General features: G+C 38.8%; 1 protein-coding gene across 9 annotated transcripts in view; it reads left to right on the top strand.

Moving 5' to 3' along the window:
- Positions 1 to 20,922, top strand: part of pard3ab (par-3 family cell polarity regulator alpha, b) — a 307,758-nt gene that overhangs the window by 178,305 nt on the left and 108,531 nt on the right. For all 9 annotated transcript variants that reach the window (XM_055014228.1, XM_055014227.1, XM_055014224.1 and 6 more), the window contains 3 exons: positions 5,479 to 5,667; positions 6,822 to 6,992; positions 12,542 to 12,692. In XM_055014228.1, the coding sequence (XP_054870203.1) occupies positions 5,479 to 5,667; positions 6,822 to 6,992; positions 12,542 to 12,692 (511 nt within the window). The remainder of the gene's footprint in view (positions 1 to 5,478; positions 5,668 to 6,821; positions 6,993 to 12,541; positions 12,693 to 20,922) is intronic.

Here is a 20,922-nt window from a genome sequence, read left to right as displayed (position 1 = left end):
TTGGACATCAGAACAAGCAGAAAATTAGAATCTGGCTCTGGCTTATGGTTGCCACCTGTTAACCAGACAAACAGTCATTTCCTACATTTGCTGATTTAAGCTTAGGTTTGCAAAAAAAAGCTGCATCCCATATTGAAATATCGAAGCTGGCGCTTTTAGATTTTCTGCAGCTCAGTTCGTCAGCAAAGAGAAAACAATGACTCTTCAAATTTAACTGGTTTTAAATATGAGCGTCTTAGAAGCAAAAAAGATCCGGACAGGAAGGAGGAGATGGTGGAGGGAGGGAGAGGGGGAGGGGGGAGGGGGGGGGAGGGGGGGGGGGCGCACAAAAAAAGAGGAAATGAGCAGATGGAGATAGTTTTTTTTTTTTTTTTAAAGTGAAAGAAAGTAGAGAGCTGTGTGGAGAGGCAGGTGAAAAGAGGTGGAAGGAAAATGAGTGAGAGACATGGTGGTTTGGAGAGAGAGGTGGCGGTGTCTGTCTCCTTTTGTGTTCCACATGGATTCATCCCTTTCTGTCGGCCTTTCATTCACACTCCCTCGCTCGCTCACTCTGTCATTGTCGCGCCGGCACTCTCTCTTTCTTTTCACCCTTTTCTTTTCGGCTCCTCGCCTTTTCGCCCTCCTTTCGAGCCCATCACTCTTCTCCCTTCCCTCACCTTCATTCAGCTCCCTTTGTGCTTCCTTTCCTCCCTCCTGTGCCTGTTTTTTTTATTTATTTTATTTACTTCTACCCTCTCTCTCTTTCTCTCTCTTCATGCTTCCTGGTAAAATTTCTGAAAATATCTTGAATAAGCTATATTTAAAGGTACGGATGAGCAACTTGACATAAATACTTCATTTGGATTGTTCTTCCGTAAACTTGCAATTGAAATCTAGATTATTTTTATTGAGTGAGTCCTCAGATCTGCAGATGCTGGAGTTTATCTGCAGTGTAGTTTATCTGCATAGTCTATATGGATTTAAAAGCATCCTTTTTGTGCAAAATAGTCACAAAATAATGTTGTTCCTTCAGGCTCCATTATAAAGCAAAATGGAGGAGATGTGCAGCAAACAAACGTGATAAACTTCTATTAATTTTCTGCTTACAAGTTTGACATTAACAGCAAACATGAAAGTTTGTTTGCAATAGACTGCTGAGTCTGATACTCTGTAGTTAATCTTTGGCAAATGTGCTGCAAATTTGCAGGAAAGTCAGATTTTTATCTGCATATTGTATGTGTTGCAAACTCTTGGTGGATAATTTTCTGTGAAGTTTCCCGAATGTTACTGTTTAATACAAGTTAGCTGCAACTTCATGCACCATCGGTTCATAGTAAGAAATTTTTGGGTTCAAGTCTGCCGCTCAGTTGTTCTGTTTCTCCCAAGACATGCATTAAAAGGTGATAAAGTGAGCATGACTGGAGCAGTTCTAGTGTCCCAGTGACCATGTGAGGGATACAGTGCTAATGGACTGGACAGTTAGCCATATGTTTTCCAGAAAGTTAGCCAGAAGTCTTTTGCAACCTAATTTTAATATATGACTTTGCTGCAAATTTTCAGGGACTTTACCACAGCTTAACAAAAATCAGAAATCTAAAATCTGTTAGCCCACAGTTTCCCACTTTGGTAATATTAACGAAACATTCTAAGTCATCTGACCATTAGTCCCTGCACTTTAGCTGCTGAAGCTAACACCAGTGTGCACCATCTTAAGCTAACTTTACTGTAAAAAAATATTTATGCTTCCAGCTACTTTCTGTTCTGTTGACCAATAACGCCATAATTGCACCAAGGACCAACAGAATATTTAGTTTTTTACCCAATCTGGTTTGAGAAAACTGTATTTTAGGTGGATTTTTAAATAAGAGAAGTAGAATAAACAATTTTGATGGAATATCCTGACTTTCAGCTCAGATTTGGTGAAATTTTCTTGACAGAATGACACATAACAGATGAGTAATTCGGGGATTTACAGAAACGTGAAATCTGACTTTTTTTTTTTTTGCAGTTTCTGTATCTGATAAATGGTGTAATTTGGTTGCTTTTTTGTTTTTAAAACACCCAACAAAATGCCTTTAGAACTTGCCGTCAGGTTTGCAGGTTCTTAGGGTTAAAAGCAAAAATGCAATTCTCTCTTTTTACCTTGACACCTCTGTCTTTGGCTGAGTGTAAATGGTTTCATTTTGTAGTTGTGCTTTGCTTCTGACAGTAATATTTATAGATGCCTAAATTGAAGGTGACCAACTCTATTTTATAGCAAGCGATGGTATAATAAACGTTGTGACAAACTGTGCAAGATGCAAAAGTTAAACTCATTCAAATTGGAATTGTGATATAGAAGAGATAATTTTTAACCTTGAAATGGCATCACATCTGTTTTATTGATCAGCTGTACTTTGAGCTGTCACATTTTAATTTCCCCATTTTCTTATTTGCATCCCTATTTGCATTTTAAGAGGATTAAGTCGTTCTTAGACACTTTTTAATTAGCCTTAAATTTAATTTGGGAGAATGAAATGGACTTTCCAAAAATAATTAATGCTGTGTTGTCTTTATTATTCCGAAGCTCTTCCCATAAATTGTGCCTGATATAAAACTGGCTTTATTTTCAAATTTATTCCAGGTAGCGTTCTTTTTGTCTCTCTAAAACATGCAGACGCCCTGACAGTGCTCTTCATGCCTGCTTGTCCTTTATCTTCCCCCTTCCTTCCTTTTGTTTCCTCCTTTTCCCCTCTTGCTCCATCCTCATTTTGCCCTCCTCCTCCATCCCTCTTTCTCCCTCCTCCGTTCCACCCAGAGTAATTCCATCTCTCTCCCAGCAAACAAAGGGAGCTAATGACATGCTGACACTGAGCCCGATGATTGAATTCATTAGGCGTGCACAATAATTGCCAGGCACGAGCGTGCACGCACCCATCTATTCAGAGGACAGCTGTCAAATAACAAGCAAGAGAGAATAGCTTTTTATTGTTGAGCTGGAAGAGAGAGTGAGAATGAATATAGAGAAAGAGTGAGAGAAGCACCTGTTGTGGAGGGAAGAGAGCGAGCACTCAGCATGTCAATTAGGCTGCTGTTTTCATGCAGGGTTTGCTGGGAAGTTTGCTGAGTGTTTGACGCACTTGGCATCATGATTCAGGTGCACGGTTGGTGCTTTTTTTTTTGCTTTTCCATCCTTTACATGGTGCAGGTACTTCTCTGAATCCTTTCAGTCAGGAAATATTAGAATCAAGTTGAAAATGAGGTTTGATCTCGGGCTGAGCATCAAGAACTATAACTGTCAGGGGTGAGATTAGGTACGTATAGTCATGGATGTTTGACAGTCGAAAATCGAATGTAAAAAGACTGAATCTGATGTAAAGACAAATTTAAGGAAAACCTACATAGCAAGTCTCATTAAGGTCAGAAGAGCTTCAATGCACCTTGGCATTGATTCTCCAAGTCGGTGGAACTCTACTGGAGGGATCCAACACCATTCTTCCAAGAAATACTCCCCAATTTGGTGTTTTTATGATGATAGTGGAGTATATTTGGTCCAAAATCTCCCATATGCCTTCAACTGGGATGGGATTTGGCAACTGCAAAGGCCATTTTCATCAAATCCTTCAGTGACTCTTTGTGCACTATTGGATCAGGGAATTATCAGTTTGGAAGTGACCACTTCCATCAGGATAGAAATGTTCCATCACAGGATAAAGGTGATGTTTCAGGACAACTTTTCACTGATTTATCACTGATTGTCCCCTCTAAGCTAAACCATGCCAACAGAATTACCCCCAGGAGCATAGTGGAGTCACCAGGTCCTCTTAAAGATACGAGTCATGGCCTCTCATTTGTGTTTCTGTTCATATTTGGAGTTTTTGTTTCACTGAAGCATTTCAAATATTAGTCTATTATTCTAAATCAGGAAGCAGTCCATCAACTGAACTGCATGTTTTCTGTAATTATATGTGCTGTAGATATGTCAGATTAATAGATTATGCTAATGGTTTTCAAATTATTTTAAGTTTAGCACCAAAAATACAGATATTATATAATACAACATAATAAATGTGGTTAACACTCAGTAATAGAATAAATATAAAACAGTAGAAAGCAACTATTGTTATTATTTTGTACAAAATATAATGGAATTCAGAGTGCAAAAACATTAAACAAAGTAAATAAATAATAAATCTCGAACTCTATCATTAGAGGTGGCAGTTGCATCAGTCTGAAAGTTGATTATTACCCAATAATTATTGCACAAATTTGAATGAAAATGGTTGCACAAGAATAAAAGACCCCAGAGTTGGTTCACTGCTAGTTAGAATTCAGTGTACAAACACGTGTGTGAAAGTAGCCTTCTTTGAGACCAGTTGTGTGAGTTTTATTGGTCCTGTAGCGCCATCCAGACAGCAACAGGTCAAACAGGTGGTGAGCACGTTGAGTCCTTCACATTTCTCTACCGAGGTAGCCGGAGCTGGAGATGTTTTCCAGAGAGGGCAGAGTTCAGCCGATGATTTTATGAATATAACGTAATGTGTGCTGACAGATGTGCTGGTATGGAGCATGTCTGTGTGGTTTACCCACTGCTGCTTCACAGTAAGAGTCATCCAGATGCATTTGCTTTGCTTCAGGACTCGCTTTCAAGCACACGACAGACATATTAGACGTTGGCTGTTTTACTGTGCACAAGGGACTTAACGTTTGATGCATTTTCTGTGATTTTAGATGTTAAACAAGGTGGTAGAATGTAGTTTGAAGCTACAATCTCAAATGCATGTTCCTGTATGGGAGTCTAGTTGTAAGAATTGAAAGATTTTGATGAAAATACATTTTTAGAGTTTGTATCAGACACAAACAGCAATAAAATTTTCTCTTAAAAAGCCAACCTAATATTCATTGGTACAAGACATCCAAACCAACAATCCTGTTCTGATAGAGTCCCATTTTAACTTGAGACTTTTCTTGAGTTTCAACGAACCGCCTGCTGTTTATAGTTCAGTATTAATGAAGTCTTGTTGCTTCCTTTATACACGAAGCACCTGTTTTTAAGCAGACGGGCACTTAGCTGTGCTCGTCTGTTTAACACTAATATATCTGATGTAGTTAATGAGCTTGCACTCTGATTTAGCTCACCGCTATCTGCCCAGCTGCAATTTACATGCAAGTACTTTTCATTAACCTCAGGTGGCCAAATGAATGTCCTTTTAACTTTTGTCCTTTGGCTAACCCAAAGGAGCACAGTGAGGGTTGAAGAGGCTTTTGTGCTTCTTGCTTTAGGCTGGAATAAATGCATGAATGTTTTTGTTTTGTATAATTAAATACTCATTATAGTAGGAGCTTTTTTTTTTTTTTTACTGTATTTAAATGTGAGTGTGCCTCTTTGGACTCTGCAGATTTTTATATGTTCTCGTGTGGTTGCTGGTTAGGTGGCTTTTTATGGTATTCAAGGTTAATTATTGTTTTGTTGTACAAGTTTTAAAATCTGTTTCTCTATTTTTTATTTTGTTCTTTCAGAAGACAGAAGAAGATGAGTTGGTCTTGACTCCAGACGGTACTAGAGAGTTTCTGACCTTTGAGATTCCTCTCAGCGACTCCGGTTCAGCAGGTTTGGGTGTCAGCGTCAAAGGCAACCGCTCCAAGGAAAACCATGCAGATCTGGGTATCTTCGTCAAATCCATCATAAATGGAGGAGCGGCTTGCAAGGTACAACAACTTCTGTTCAAACTGATGGAGGGTTTGAGTGGAAATATACATTTGTCTGTATTGTTTATATTGCTTGTAATTTCCATTATTTATCTTTATTCTTTGACTTTCAACCGGGACCCGAGTACTAATTTTGTGCCGCCTCATGTCACTATGCATGCTGGCATGATAATTAAGAATCTTGAATCCTTGAAATATAAAAGAAAAATGTTGCAGTTTTTCTTCTGAGAAAGTTTTTTTTTCCCCCCATTAAATAACCAAAATGTTAAATCAATTGAATCATCTCTGAAGTTTGTGAGTTTGTCCTGATTGGAACATTTCAGGAATCAATTTTGTACTCATCAATCAATACTATCTAACCCATTGCAAGTGGCACCAAGTTAAAATTTAGAATTATAATTGATGCTTCACATTGGAATGTCTTTGCAGCTATTAAAACTCTTCCATCCATCCATTATCCACATGATAAACAATCGCATTCACATCTATGGACAAATTAAAATCACCATTTAACCTCAGCATGTTTTTGGACTGTGGGAGGAAGCCGGAGAAAACCCACACATGCACAGGGAGAACATGCAAACTCCATGCAGAAAGATCCTGTTAAGGCCAGAATGCGAACCAGGGATCCTGTAGCTGCAAGGCGACAGTGCTAACCACCACGCTACTGTGTAGCCCTGTTAAAACTCTTAAATCTTAAATATATTTACAAATGAAAGGCCAAAAAAGGCAACTCAACTCCTGCTAAAAATCGAGTCTGACTGGGAGAGTGAAACAGAATCATTTTTCTGTTTTCCAGCAAGTATGAAGAAAAACAAAGTGCCCAATTTTCTGTTGCTGCTGTTGCTGTGTGCCGCAGTCAATTTCGGTAGTCCTTCAACTTGATTGTTTTTCGTACAAACAAGCTTGTGTTGACAGCACAAAATAATGGACTTAAAAGCACTCTTGTCTGCTAGACATTATATCATGACTATGAACAGGATACACTCTCTGAGCGAGACTGTTAGTCTGATTAGATCAGGGTTACTGTTAAGTTGGAGATACAACTGCTTTTTATTCATCACACAGGGTGTACTGTTTAGCAGCTAGAAAAACACAGTTTCTACTTTTTTGGTTGAAAGATTTATGTTTGATTTTTTTTCCTCCACCAAAAGGATGGGCGGCTGCGAGTGAACGACCAGTTAATCGCTGTGAACGGAGAGTCGCTGTTGGGCAAAACCAACCAGGACGCCATGGAGACGCTACGTAAGTCCATGTCGACGGAAGGCAACAAGCGTGGGATGATCCAGCTCATCGTGGCCAGAAGAGTGGCCAAAAGAAACGAGGTGAGGAGCGAGGACACACTGGATTCATTCAGGGGTGTACCAAAAGAAATGGATTGATTTTAATATTTTAGAACTAGATTCTACTTTTGCGGCCTACTTTTGTGGGAGAGGCAGCAGCAACGTTAGACACATTTTATGAAGGCCTCCATGCAATCGGTCAAGGACGGTTTGAACAACTCACTAGTTCAACGATATTTAGCTTGAACATTAAAGAATATTAGACCACTGTCATAAAAATAGTACTTTATTAAAGCCATATTTGTCAATAAAACACAGAAAACATGTGCATGTGATAGACGTAAGCTGTTTCCATCCACCAGAGTGGAAATTCCACACAGATTGCACCTCAAATCTGAAGAAATCGCAAAATATCACTTAGAAAAGGTTGAAAACTTTGTGTATCGATTAAAGCCAAATGCCATACAGCGCAGTGGACACAAGTTTAGTTATTAAACTATGACAAATATCAATTTACTCTCAAGCTTCTGCTGTTACCAGAGATCCTCCAAAAGCACTTTGCTTTTATATTAGTCATTCAGAAGTCTTTACTTCCATTGTCCAGTGTGTTCTCCGTCACCAAGCTTTGTTTTTTATTTAGAATTTTTGCCACTAACTGCTTACCTTGATGAACTCTTAATATTTCCATAACAAGAGTGGATGTAAAACTACATAAATTCATATTTATCTTTGAAAATGTGGTTAAAATTACAATACATTTTGATGAAACCCAACTATAGGTACAGGCATTTACAGTTACAGCTCCAGCTATCTGTTGTGTTAAAGGTGGTTTACTCTAAGTCAGACTAGACAAAGGCCCTGACTGACATCTCCTTCCATATAGAATCTACAGTATGTCTTTATATAAACATTGTGAACTGCCATTGAGTTCACTTGTGGCTTGAAAAGATGAAGTGTTTATCATCGGTCACAGCTCATGAATGAGAAAATTAACTGTATGGTACATGAGTGACAGCGCTGTATTATTTACAGCGAGGTCAACTTTGAATTATCGCAGAACACGTAAACATAATGATTCTTCTTTTTCTTTTTTTTTTTTTAATTTACCCAGACTGCGCACACATGACCTTTGCAGCAGTAGTCAGCTTCACACTCGGGTTTCACTCATTCACACCTCAGAACCGGCTGCACATTACAGCTGTTGTTGACTGTTGACCCCATAGCAGTTCCAGTGGAGAAACTGGGGGGTAAACACTCTGCACAAGGACACGTCAACACTAGTTATGGACTAAACGGAGATGGATTTCATTCACAGTTAAATGCTGGGATTTTTCTTCACCAGTCGTTCTGGGATTTGAAGCAGCCAACCAGCTTCCTGCTGCCTCGGAAATTTGATCTAAATCACAGAAGAAGAAAAAAAAACCCAGATTGCAGCTCAGTCTGCTGCATTCTGACTAGTTTCTTTTTTTTTTAAGTTGTTATTTCACACGACCTTTGATCAGATGTTCCGGATTCGGGCTGTTGGTGACATTTGTAGCATCAAAATACTAACTTACACTACCGTTCAGAAGTTTGGAGTCACCCAGACAATTTCATGATTTCCATGAAAAGTCACACTTTTTGCTAACATAATTGTACAAAGGCTTTCTAATCATCAATTAGCCTTTCAACACCATTAGCTAACACAATGTAGCATTAGAACACAGGAGTGATGGTTGCTGGAAATGTTCCTCTGTACCCCTATGGAGATATTCCATTAAAAATCAGCTGTTTCCAGCTACAATAGTCATTTACCACATTAACAATGTCTAGACTGTATTTCTGATTAATTTAATGTTATCTTCATTGAAAACAAATGCCTTTCTTTCAATACATAAGGACATTTCTGATTGACCCCAAACATTTGAAAGGTAGTGCATGTGTCCTGTGAGCGTCTGACATCCTGAGTACAGACACTTAAACAGTCACACAGGCACCGTTTCACTAAGCTCCTTTCTGTGATAAATATATAGCACTAAATCAAAGCAAACCACAGGGAGCTCCCCTTATGAGCATCAGTTAATTATTTCATAAAGTGAAAGTAAGCAGTCAGGTCATGGTAGTTCTCCCACCCCTCCCACGCTCGCTCGCCTCCCTCGAGGCAGGTGAAAGGAAAAAAAAAAAACATGGCAGTGAACCGAGCTACACAACTTTTTTTTCCTCCCCTTCAATGTCATGTTTTTACATTCTCTGTACACCTTGGCCTGTCGCCTGTTTGAAAGCTGAGGCTGAATCCGTGCGCAGCGCCACTCTGTGCCTATGGACGGGCGTGCACGTGTACGCCTCTGGCACTGCCTGGCTTTCCTGCGCTCCTTTTCCAACCTGGTGTGTCAAAGTTTTGATTTCCCCTCGGTCCGTCTGGTAATTGAAAGCAGAGGCTAAGCCTGGAGGTGTGTTTTGTGTATGTGTGTCTCTGAGTGTGTGTGTGTAGGTGTGTATGAGTGTGTGCATTTCTTTGTGTCTGCAACTTTGCTTGTATATGTGTGAAGAAGTGTGTAGTTCGTTCTCTGGTACGTGCAGCTTATGCATGTATGCATTTATTTTCAAGGCTATTTCTGTATGTATGTTTGTGTGTGTGTGTTGGTGTGTCGGTGTGTGTGTGTGGATGTATTGCAGACATGTCAAGCCACTGAGACTTAACAGAGAGCACGGCGGATGAATAAAACTGGAGCTGTGGGAGTATCGTGGATCTTTGCTTCACATGCAGAGCTGGAGGCATGGCCTGAGGCTGTCCAAGTGTCTGGCTGTTTATAAGAAATAGCGTTCATGACACCGAGAAAACAAGAAGAGGAAAACAACAATTTCATACCCTCAAACTCAAAGAGGCGGCTCAAAGCTGATTGAGAAAACCCCTATACACTCCAAATGCGTAGATTTTCAATATCTGTCCGTCAAATATTAGTTAAAATCTAATAATGCCAGATTACTATAGGATGAAAGCTCATTTTGACATTTACTGACATATGGCATCAAATAATCCTGTATTTACTTTCCTCGCCATGTCTCCATCCCCTGACAGCCAATCTCAAATCAATCTCAAATGTTTGCCGTTGCATAAATCACATGCCCAAGCGGTTCCGTTCCTTCCTGCATCCCCATAGAAACGCAGCAGCTAGCTTCCACATCACCGCTGGCACCCGATGGGATCGAGACCTTCCCGGAGCTCAATTATCAGCCTGAATATGCAATGAGCTGCAGTGTGATTTGTCGATGCGCCCTCGGTGTGGCGAATCCCCTCGGCTATTACCCAGGCATTTCACCTCGGCCCCTCACTCGGCCAATTCATTAACTACCTCATTTTAAGTCAAGAGCAGCCGCATGCCAGCAGTCGCTGCACCATATGGCCACCTCAGAAATTAGTTTGCTTCCGCCGTACATTTTATTGTATCGTGTGTATTTTCGATCGGTTCTGTTACTTTGCGATTCAAGCCATTTCATTTGTGCAGAAAATGGGTCGATTTCCTGTTCAGCCTTTAGTGCATGAAAGACAGAATGGCATCCTACAAAGACTAGATTAGTTTGAGGTAAAACCGACATCCCAGCAGAACCATAGAACCATTGGTATCCGTCCTGTAGTTCAGAGTGAAGAGCTAGGATATTTTTCATTGTATTAAAACTGACATTAATTTATGTATGTATTTTTTATATATTTAAAATATATTTATATTTTAAAATTATATGCATTTTTTGTTTTTATATATTTTATATTTATATTTTTTGAATATATTTTTTCATATATTGTATATTATATATTGTTATATAGATTTATATACAACAATATAATTTTTTAAATTACATTTTTAAATTTTTGTTTTGGTTTATTTCCTGCTAGATAAGGGCAGCAATAATGCCAAATGTTAAATTACTCAAGTACTAGTAATATAAGTAACTATAATTCAAGTACCTATAGTTTTCTTCTGTTTTTCCAATGTAAGCTACATGTATCACACTACATTTCTGAGGCTAATGTTGTATTTTTGCCTCACTCTATTCGTTTGCAAGCTACAGGCTTTTTTACAAATTCACTTTTTGCGCTTTTTTTTAAAGTTCTTAGTTCCCTCGTCTTGATTACCCCAATGAATTTCCACTTCCCTCACAATATTTGCGCTTCGAAGATGCAATCTGCTAATAAATGCCATCATTAGTGTCAATCCCATAATTTAAAGAGTGAGAAACTATCATTTTCTTTCATTCTCTTATGTTTTTTTTTTTTTTTTTTTTTTTTTACTGGAACAGCAGCAACTTAAGTTAGTGTATTCAAGTTATTGATTACTTTACTTAATATTTACTACATTTATATGAAAGTTTTAACCACATTGAAAAGTATCAGAAAATTTACATTTTGCATTCAAAACACATAATTCATGTTCAGGACTTTTGCCAGGTTTTTAGAAATTATTGTGAAACTGTTTCTTTGTCTATATGACTTTAGTCAATCTCCACAAAACAACTAAGAAATGAAAAATAGTTTTCCTGATGGTCAAACCTGATGATCTAAAGACTCTCCAGCTTCCAGGTATATCATTCTATTGGATGTGTTTTTAATAGAATATGATGTTTGTATTTTTGGCTATGGATCTTCTACTGTAATGTAATTTGTGGGTATTGAGGATGTGAAAATATTTCTGTTCTTAAGATCTGATCAAACAGTTTCTCCTGAAAAATCCACTTTTCTACACTTCACTCTTTTGCCAGCCTCCTAATATTCCCACATATGTATTCTCTCGTAAGCATCACTGGTTTGTTTGTATCTGAATCCATTTCGGCAGTTGTTGTGACGACACCTCAACCATTTAGTGAGCTGAAGGGATCATTGGGCAGAGACCTTCTGCTCCGATCGAATCCCAGTCCAGCTAGTTCTGGCCATTGACTGGGGTTATTTGGCTCCAGTATCGACTTGAGTGTGATTGTGTTATCGCTCTTTATGCGATGCACGGCGATGGCGGTTATCTATACGGCACGAGCTGTCATCATCCTCAGCAAGACATGCAGAAACCATAGCCAATCAATACAGCCGCCGATCAAATGGGCAAACAGTGACGGCAAAGACACACACATAAAGACACACACCTTCTCACACCGTGGATGTGTGCTTATGGATGACACGGCCAGCAAATGGTCTATTTGTCCAGCAAACAAGAGAGTGTCATTGTGGCTCCCGGGGGAAATGTCAAGATGCTAACAGGCTAACCGTCCCCTGTGGGATTGCTAGCTCGCTAACAGCCTCTGGCCAAACAGCCTATTGGAAATCCATGCTCATTTATCCTTGTTATCACACCGGTAGCATTAGCATGGATAGCCGCCCCTGTGTCCATCCATTACTGCTCAACAAATGTTAGCAAGGCTAGCTCCCCTCAGCCTCATTTTCTGGCTTTTATCTAGCATTAGCAGGACTCCATGTTATTGTACTTCTCCCTACTTGAGAACAAAGGATTTCTGATTAACCTTTGTGCCTTCTCAGAGCTCATTTCACTGGGTTCAACTGGTCAAAACAGGTAATTTGGCTGTGAAATAACAAATACAAGTCTAACATCGCCTCCCTCTTCAAATAGGAGACACCGGGGAGCCCACTGGGACCCCAGCAGACGTTGAACACCTCCCTGGACGACCATGAGCGCAGAATCTCCCATTCTCTGTACGGTGGCCTGGAGGGCCTCGATGACAACCTGATGCCCCAGCAAGGCATGATGCCACGCACAATAGGTAAGATGGGTGTCTCATTTGTGTCATAACTTACTGATTTTGACTTTTTGCGCTTAGTTACTACTGTTTTTAAGATTACCTGTTTTCTTGGATCTAACTCAAACTAATAGTAAGACTTGTTTTGAGGTTTATGTGATATCAGTTTACCATCAGAAAGTGTGGTTAAAATTACAATACGTTTGAATGAAAACACGGTTATAGGTATATGCATTTTAAAGATATTGCTCAAACTATCTGTGGTAAATATCTGTTACATTTTGCAGAATTATTGAGATGCAAACTGTCTTTTCTAAAAAGAAAGCAGCTGAAGGCACCTCTATGGAAGCAGTCCAACCATGATTAGAAGTAGAGAGAAATCAAAAATGTAGTTTGTGCATTATGGCAGTTTAGAATATCATAAATCATAAAATGAAAGAAATCAAAATTTAATTTATTTGAGTATTTATTTTGCAAAGTAACAATAAAAAATATTTTTATCAACATGTGCAACATTTTTTTTAAGTCCCTAAATATGTTTTCAATACAATTTGTTTGTGTAAACACTGTCTGCAGTTCAGGCCAGTTTAGCTGAAAATTCCCGGAATTTTTGTCATGTGACCGTTAGCTTCAAAGTTGCATTTAGGAACACATGATTTTTTTCGTTTGTTTTTTGCATAATCTAGCTAGTTGACATGGTTTATTTTTGGTGAGACCAAATGATTTAGAGGAAATATTGAACTGTAAGCTTAAACTTGGGTAATCTTCTTGATGATACTGAAAGTCACACGTTTAGTTCAAGCACCATTGGAAATTCAAAAATCTGATGAGTCTTCTCGTTTTAATGGTTTTTAGAATCGGTAAATTGTGTAATTTTGTCAGTTTTTTAAAGGCAGCCTACCTTTCCAACCTGCCAGGAGGTTTTAGAGGTAAAAAGGTTATGATTACGCTTTAAAAATGCAACATTTTCATGCTGTTTTTATGTGCTTTCATGCTGTGCTCTATGATTTGACCTGCCGGGTTTTGCCTCCATAGTCTAAATGTGCCACCTTTTATCAGCTTTTCTGAAGACTCTGTGGTTTCAATGTCTCTGAATTTGCCAAGCAGCAAGAACCAGAGATGGAAAAACGGCCCCTCGACAGTTTGTTTTGTTTTCTGAAACCATATCTGTGTACGTTTGTGTTGGTTTCCCTCCTCGTGAGTGTGTCTGCTTCTGAATGACCTGTGTGTCATTGCTCAGAGAGTGTGTGTTGGACAAAGTGCAGGAGATTAGCAAGCATGTTTGTATCCGTAGGAGCTTTGCACGCATCTGTGCAGGATTGCACGTATGTAGCACTTAAATGATTGATGGATACGTGGTTAAGTTTCATGACGTCAGGGAAAGCCTTCTGTACACCAGATGGTCTGACTGCACAGCTCTCCTGTTTGAATTTCCAGGAAGTACAAACCCCAACCATCTTCCAATAAGACCTAAATTATCCGTAGGACTGCCTCTTCCGCTGTTGCAATTCAGGAAGTGCATTTAATGTAAATTAATTAAGCAGATGAACACCAACTTTTAATCAGTTTTAAAATTAGTTCCTGCAAACTCTATCTCATTAATCAATGCAGCATAATTTGCAAGTGTGAACTCACTTTTCCTGTCTTGCAGATGGGTTGACATTGACACTGCTGTTAGCGTAAACAGAAAAAAAAAAAAAAAAGAACTGTGAGCAACACGGAAAGTGTTAATAGGTGAAGTTTCTCCATACTGCCACAGTGGCTGCGTTCATCCATCCTTAACAAACAGCAAGGGCTTCTAATGAGCGTACAGGGTTGGAGTGAAAGCACGAGGCAGATATACAGGAGATACAGCAGCTTAACAGTGGCAGACAAGATCACTGTCACCAAGCCGACCAGACAAGCTGATGGTTGCATCTTCAGCTCCAGCGCTACAGTTCAACCAAAGGCCATATAAAGTCAATAAAGAAAAAAATCTGTAGAATTATCAGCTGGGCAGCTTTGTTGGAAAGGAGAAGACTACTCACCTTCTACAATCTGCAAACACACTTTCACTCTGTCAAACTAAAATCTGAAAACAGCCAGAAAACATTAAAGGCCTGGAGGCTGGATAAGAGCATATGAGAGAGACAAACAAGGAGCAGCGGATTCAGGACTTCATTACCAAATAATAAGACCTTAAAAATCAATCCGAGCCGAGGGAAGCCTACAGGATAGCAAGTAAATGGCAAATGTTAAGGAAGCAAAGACGAATGAGGTGAATAAATCAACAGTGCAGGCTTTATTGTTTGTCCTTCGAGCCAGTGGGTAGAACAGAATTCAGGATTCTGCAGGTATCACAAGAACTGAAACCTCTGAATCCCTAGCAGTGTCTTTTTTTGCTCCTGTCACGATTTTACTCACTGTTGGCTCATTTTTTACCGCAGTATAAAGTCCTGCACCTCCATGGAAACAGCAACAACCATGACTAGAAGTAGAGAGCTGAAAAATGTCTTCTGTGCCATATGACACAGCTATAATGCCATTATTTGTAAAAATAAATAAATAGATACAATAAATAAATAAATAATAATTTTAATAAAATAAAGTTTTTTTGTTTTTTTTTATTTGTTCTCAGACTTGCCTTGTATTTGCTGGAAGTTTTATTCCTTTCAGCTGAAAAGTCCCTGAATTTTTGGGACATGACTACTGGTCACACCTGTGTCTTTCACGGTTCCTTCATTGCATTGATTAGCCCAGAATTTTTTATTTTTATTTTATTTATTTATTTTTTACAGAATCTGGTTTGAGAAGATGGTTTATTCAAAAATGAGATGTGAAGAATAAATGACTGATAAAATAATAACAATATTGAGCTTAGATTTGCTTAATTTTTCCAGTGAAATCAAAGTTACACATGATTAATTCAAGGACACTTGAAGAGGTTGAAGATCTGACAGTACCTTCTGATACATCATGCAATTTTGCATTTTTTTTTTCTTAAGATAATGTTCCCTGTTGAACCCATTCGCAGGGTTGAGGTATCAGAGGGCAGTTTGCAGAAAAGAAAAGACAGAAAAAAAAAGAATTTAGGAATAAAGAACAGCGCCGGCCACATTGTTTGTCTTTAAAACCAATGGAGATGTAGTTTAATGTCTTTGCTTCAGTATTCTGCAGATACCTAAAGAATAGTTGGTTAGTACTGGATGCAGTGTTACGTCAAGTGAAGTTTTAAGAAAAAGAATGAAGAAAAAAGCTACAAACCAATAGGAAAAGTGAGGAAATAAGGGAATGTGAGGAAGTGAAAGAATACATTTGACAAATTAATACAGGAAGACTAGAAAAAAGAAAAAATACCAAGATGTTATTGATATTTGTTCTTCTGCCCTCGGTCTTCTTTTAAATACGATTAAGTACGTTCCAAAATAAAGAGTGTTTTCTAATCATCAACCTTGACAAGAGTGGAGGAGATTCCATGTAAAAAGATCACCTTGAATGACCTGACCTCAGTGCTGTGAGCCTTTCAGGATGTCTGACTCTTGAACTATCAGGATTATACAGGCACAATGTTGCATTTTTGAACTCGCTCCACCTGCTTTGATCCTCACGTGTTGTGCTGTGACTCTAAACTGGGCAGTCTAATCAGGGAAAGTTAGATTTCAAAGCTGCCAGCGTGGTCTGTTTCCTTCTAATACTTTACCTCAGCAAAACAAGACACCACTAGAAGCTTCCTCTGTCAGCCTTAGAAGGGATGTGCACTTTGTAATTACTATCACAGACACAAGAGACATTTCCCTGCTTATTAAACACTTAATCAGGCCAGTTTTTGTGGGATTTTTTCTTGACCACCAAAAGGAAAAACCTATTTTGGATCTTCTTCCTACATGTGGTTTTCGAATCACTTCGAATCAAGTGAGTAAGGAAACCTAGAAATATGGGTCCAGTTGGCTTGACCAAGAGGTATTAAAGCAGTTGTTGTATAAAAGTGAGATTGAAGAGGTAGGGAAAGGATTAAAACCTTATTTGAACTGCTGTTTAATTTGCTACTGCAGGCTACGTAAAGAGGATAAAGGCCACCGGGCTCGAATTTTAAGCTGCTAGACTCTGCTTGATGCTTCCCCGAGTATGATCTCTTAAGTTAATGTTTGCTATGTTAACAATAACAACCAGAGATTCATTCTTGAATATGTTATCTGTGTTGTTTGAAACATCAATATACACTCAATGGCCACTTTATTAGGTACACCTTGCTAGTAAAAGGTTGGACCCCCTTGTGCCTTCAGAACTGCCTCAATTCTTGGCGTCATTCTTTCAGCAAGGTGTTGGAAACATTCCTCTGAGATTTTGGTCCATATTGACATGACAGCATCACGCAGTTGCTGCAGATTTGTCAGCTGCACATCCATGATGCCAATCTCCTGTTCCACCACATCCCAAACGTTCTATTGGATTGAGATCTGGTGACTGTGGAGTACAGTGAACTTGTCATGTTCAAGAAACCAGTTAGAGATGATTTGAGCTTTGTGACATGGAGCTTTATCCTGCTGGAAGTAGCATCAGAAGATGGTCCACTGTGGTCATAAAGGGATGGACATGGTTAGCAACAATACTCAGGTCGGCTGTGGTGTTTAAACCATGCTCAGATGGTACTAAGGGGCCCAAAGTGTGCCAAGAAAATATCCACCACACCATTACATGGGTATTCTGGATTTATTTTTCTTGTAAAATGAACTAAATATTCTAAAAGTAAAAATAAATGTCAGAAAAATAAAACTAATAAATATTTCTATATGGTCAAAAGGGAAAAAAATAGATACAAAATCAAAAAAATAAACTTTTTATTTAATATTTTAGCATTATTTATTTCATTTTAACTTTGTTGTACTACCCATAAATTATTTTTAGTTCTTTTCTCCTTGTCATGTTTGTGCTGTTTCCATAGAGATGCAGGATAGTGAAAAATTAGCCTGCAGTGAGTAAAAATATGACAGGAATAAAAAAAATAATAATACGCAGGAGCTGTCTGGGGTTTGGAGGGTTAATCTGTCATCTTAGCAACACTAGATTAAAAAAACACATTCCTCATCTAATTCTAACATATAATTCATTTAAAAGTATAAAAGGGCATTTTAGACCTAAACTAGATTTGACACAATAAAAAAAGTTGTAATAACTTTTGATGAAGTTCACAAAAATTTAAAAATGTATTAAGACACACAAAATGCTTTTTTTTCAGTGGAACTTGTTGGAATATGTTGTATTTTGGAGAAAAAAAAGGAAACCGTCTCAAAGAACAACATGAACCAAAAAAACAAACTTTCTGCAGCCACTTAAAAACAGGGCAACAATTGTGGTTTCTGTGTGTAATTTGGGTTGACCAACCCTTTAAAAGTACATTTCTGGGAGTTCCTCTGGTCAGTGTTTGGGTTTGTAATGCTTGAACCATGTGTGGTCTCAAAATGCAGGAGACTGCAGGAGCTAATTTATCGTTGTCACCTTCTATACTTCCCCCTGAATTAACTTAATGCATCGATTTACCAACATAACTGCTTGGAAGACAAGACTGTCACTGGACAGAAAGCAACAGCAGAAGACTTTGCAGCTCCCATATGTGACTGTGTGTGAATACGAAGCTTTGCGTGCTCAGCAGACCTTCCTTGAATAAATAAAACTGCGTGTGAGTGAATGCCGGGGGGGTCTTTTCACAGTTGCTTGGAAAAACTCTGCTCCGTCTTTGTAAGGGTGCCACAAAACATAAATCATGCATTAGGGCTTTCTTAGAAGACAACATCATTCCCATTCAGAATGTATCAGCTTGCGTCTTTGGCTCCGTGCACACTTTTTAGATCACTCTGAAGATGCCGTGGATAAGAGAGCGACTTAATTACTCCTTCAGGCCAATAGCTTTCAAGGCCCGGCACCCCTGGCAATAACCTCCTTACTAATTATGCAAATAGATGGAGACAAGACAAAATGAAAAGAGAGGAAAAAAAAACTCCTCTGTATGTCTTTCACCCCATGTTATTCTCACACCTCTTGCTATCTCCATTTTCATCCAGAAAATCTCTTCACCCCTCTTCCTTTCCTCTTGGCTGTTCCCTATTTTTTTTTTTTTTTTTTGCCTTGTAGTTTTTATACAATAACTGTCTAATAATAGCCTCAATGGGAGAATCTCAAATGAAATGCCACCTATTGTTCCCCTGCAGAAATTATTGCAGCCGCTGGGAATTGTGTGTTTATGGAGGTGATTCTCAGGTGATGCTGGGTGTGCACTCTGTCCACATGGCCGTGCTATTGTTGCTGGCCGACGGCTGCTGGCACTAAAACAAAGAAGCCTGTTTTTTTTTTTTTCTTCTTTTACCAGGCGACTGACTTGACAGATTCATCGGTTTTCTACTCAGCGGCTGCCAGTTGATTGTACTGCAGTGATTCAAACTGTGACATTGACGGGATTCTCAGCGTTGCGCACCGGACTGCTTAGGGAAATGGGATTAAGTGGTTTCTGGGAGTGCACATGTGCGGTGACTTGTGTGTACAAAATGTGTGTTTGTGTGTGTGTGGTCCGGGACACAGAGGAGGTCGTGCTGTGCCAGAGGACTCACCCCAAGTCCCAAATTCACTGTGAATAACAAACATACGCAGCAGGAGGGAGCTGAAAGGAGCACAAACACACACTGAACAGTTGGAGATGAAACAGGGAGGGACTGACGGTGTTGAGGCAGTGCACTCACACACTCTTACAGATGCAGCCCAACACACTTATGCCGCGTGTTTGCATGCTCATATACAAACATGCATACATTTTCATAGATATTTGCACACATAACAGTGCATTTTTATAATTAGAAGTCATTACAAGTGTCTTTGTCATCACTCTCACTGTTCTATCATCTAAAAGCTGTCACTATGCAGAAATTTCAACCACAATTTGTTTTTATTTTTATAAACTGAATATAAATATGTCAGGTATCTATTAACAGATTATTATCTTAGCTTTTCTGTTTTTGGTCATATTCTTTGGTCAAATGTCCTTTTTAATCATAAAATTGCTTTAAATGTTCCATCTCCTTTAACTCAGTTTGTTTTCTTGAAAAAAAATTTTTTTTATTTTTAATATATATATATATATATATATATATATATATATATATATATATATATATATATATATATATATATATATATATAAACAAACAGTGGTAGTTAACCAGGCCAGGTAGTTGCACACGTTTGGAGATGCATCCCAACACACTCCCACTGTGAACTTATCCACAAACATGTACATATATTCTTAAGTATTTGTACACGTAGTCGTGCATTTTTGTAATTACTGTCTTCGCAGTTGTTCTATGCTTTCATAGATAAGAATCTTAGTTTTTCTGTCTTTTGGTCATAATCTAGCAGTCTGATATAAAAATCATCCTTGTTTGACGTATGAAAACACGTGAAACTCAGGGGTGCTCTTATAGCTCACTGGGTTAAGCAGTCGATCCATGTACAGGGGCTGGTCCCCGACGCAGCATCCTAGGTTTGATTCCTACTCATGGCCCTTTGCTGCATGTCTTCCCCCGACTCTTCTCCCTCCTTTCCTGTCTGTCTCCACTGCACCTATCAAATAAAGGTGAAATAAAAAAATAACTTTAAAAAAATCTCTATTGCACCTGAAAATGTGAATAAATTATAAGCAGCGATGAAAGCTGAAATTAAAGCAGCATGAAGTACTAAGAAATCCCCGATAATTCACTTCATGTGTGGGTGTTGTGTGATTGATAAAGCTCCTGCTACAGAAGCAAACAAACCCCACATCTGTCACCACTTATTCATATAAATATTGCTAAAGCTTGATTGGTGCACAGAAACGTGTTGCTTTATTCCAACTGTGCTGCACAAACTTCTAACCAGCAAACGCAACAAAAAACAACAAAGAAGCTCGTGCTGTCCTTAGCGGTGTGTCCTCTGGTGTTCTGGGGGTTGATGGCAGCTGGAGGTTTTGAAATGATTTGACATTTTTCTTCCTGTTTTTGACCGTTATCCTTAAAATACTGGCGACGGAAAGCTGGAGAGTCAGAAGTCTATGCTTTCACCAAGCATACGTGTGGAAAATAAATGTGGACTGCCTGAACCTGCAGGAAGAATGAACCGGTATTGATTTGTGGAGTGAAACTGGTCCTTACAGTTTCTGGTTGGTCTTTGTGTTTATTTCAGTCGCTATTGAAACAAGCCTGTTGTCTGCTGTTAGCTTTATGTTCGCTTAAGTTATGCTAAGAAAAGATGC

This window comes from Amphiprion ocellaris, chromosome 10, assembly GCF_022539595.1.
Source record: "Amphiprion ocellaris isolate individual 3 ecotype Okinawa chromosome 10, ASM2253959v1, whole genome shotgun sequence".
Lineage (NCBI taxonomy): Eukaryota > Metazoa > Chordata > Actinopteri > Pomacentridae > Amphiprion > Amphiprion ocellaris.
This window is presented reverse-complemented; position numbering and strand designations above follow the sequence as displayed.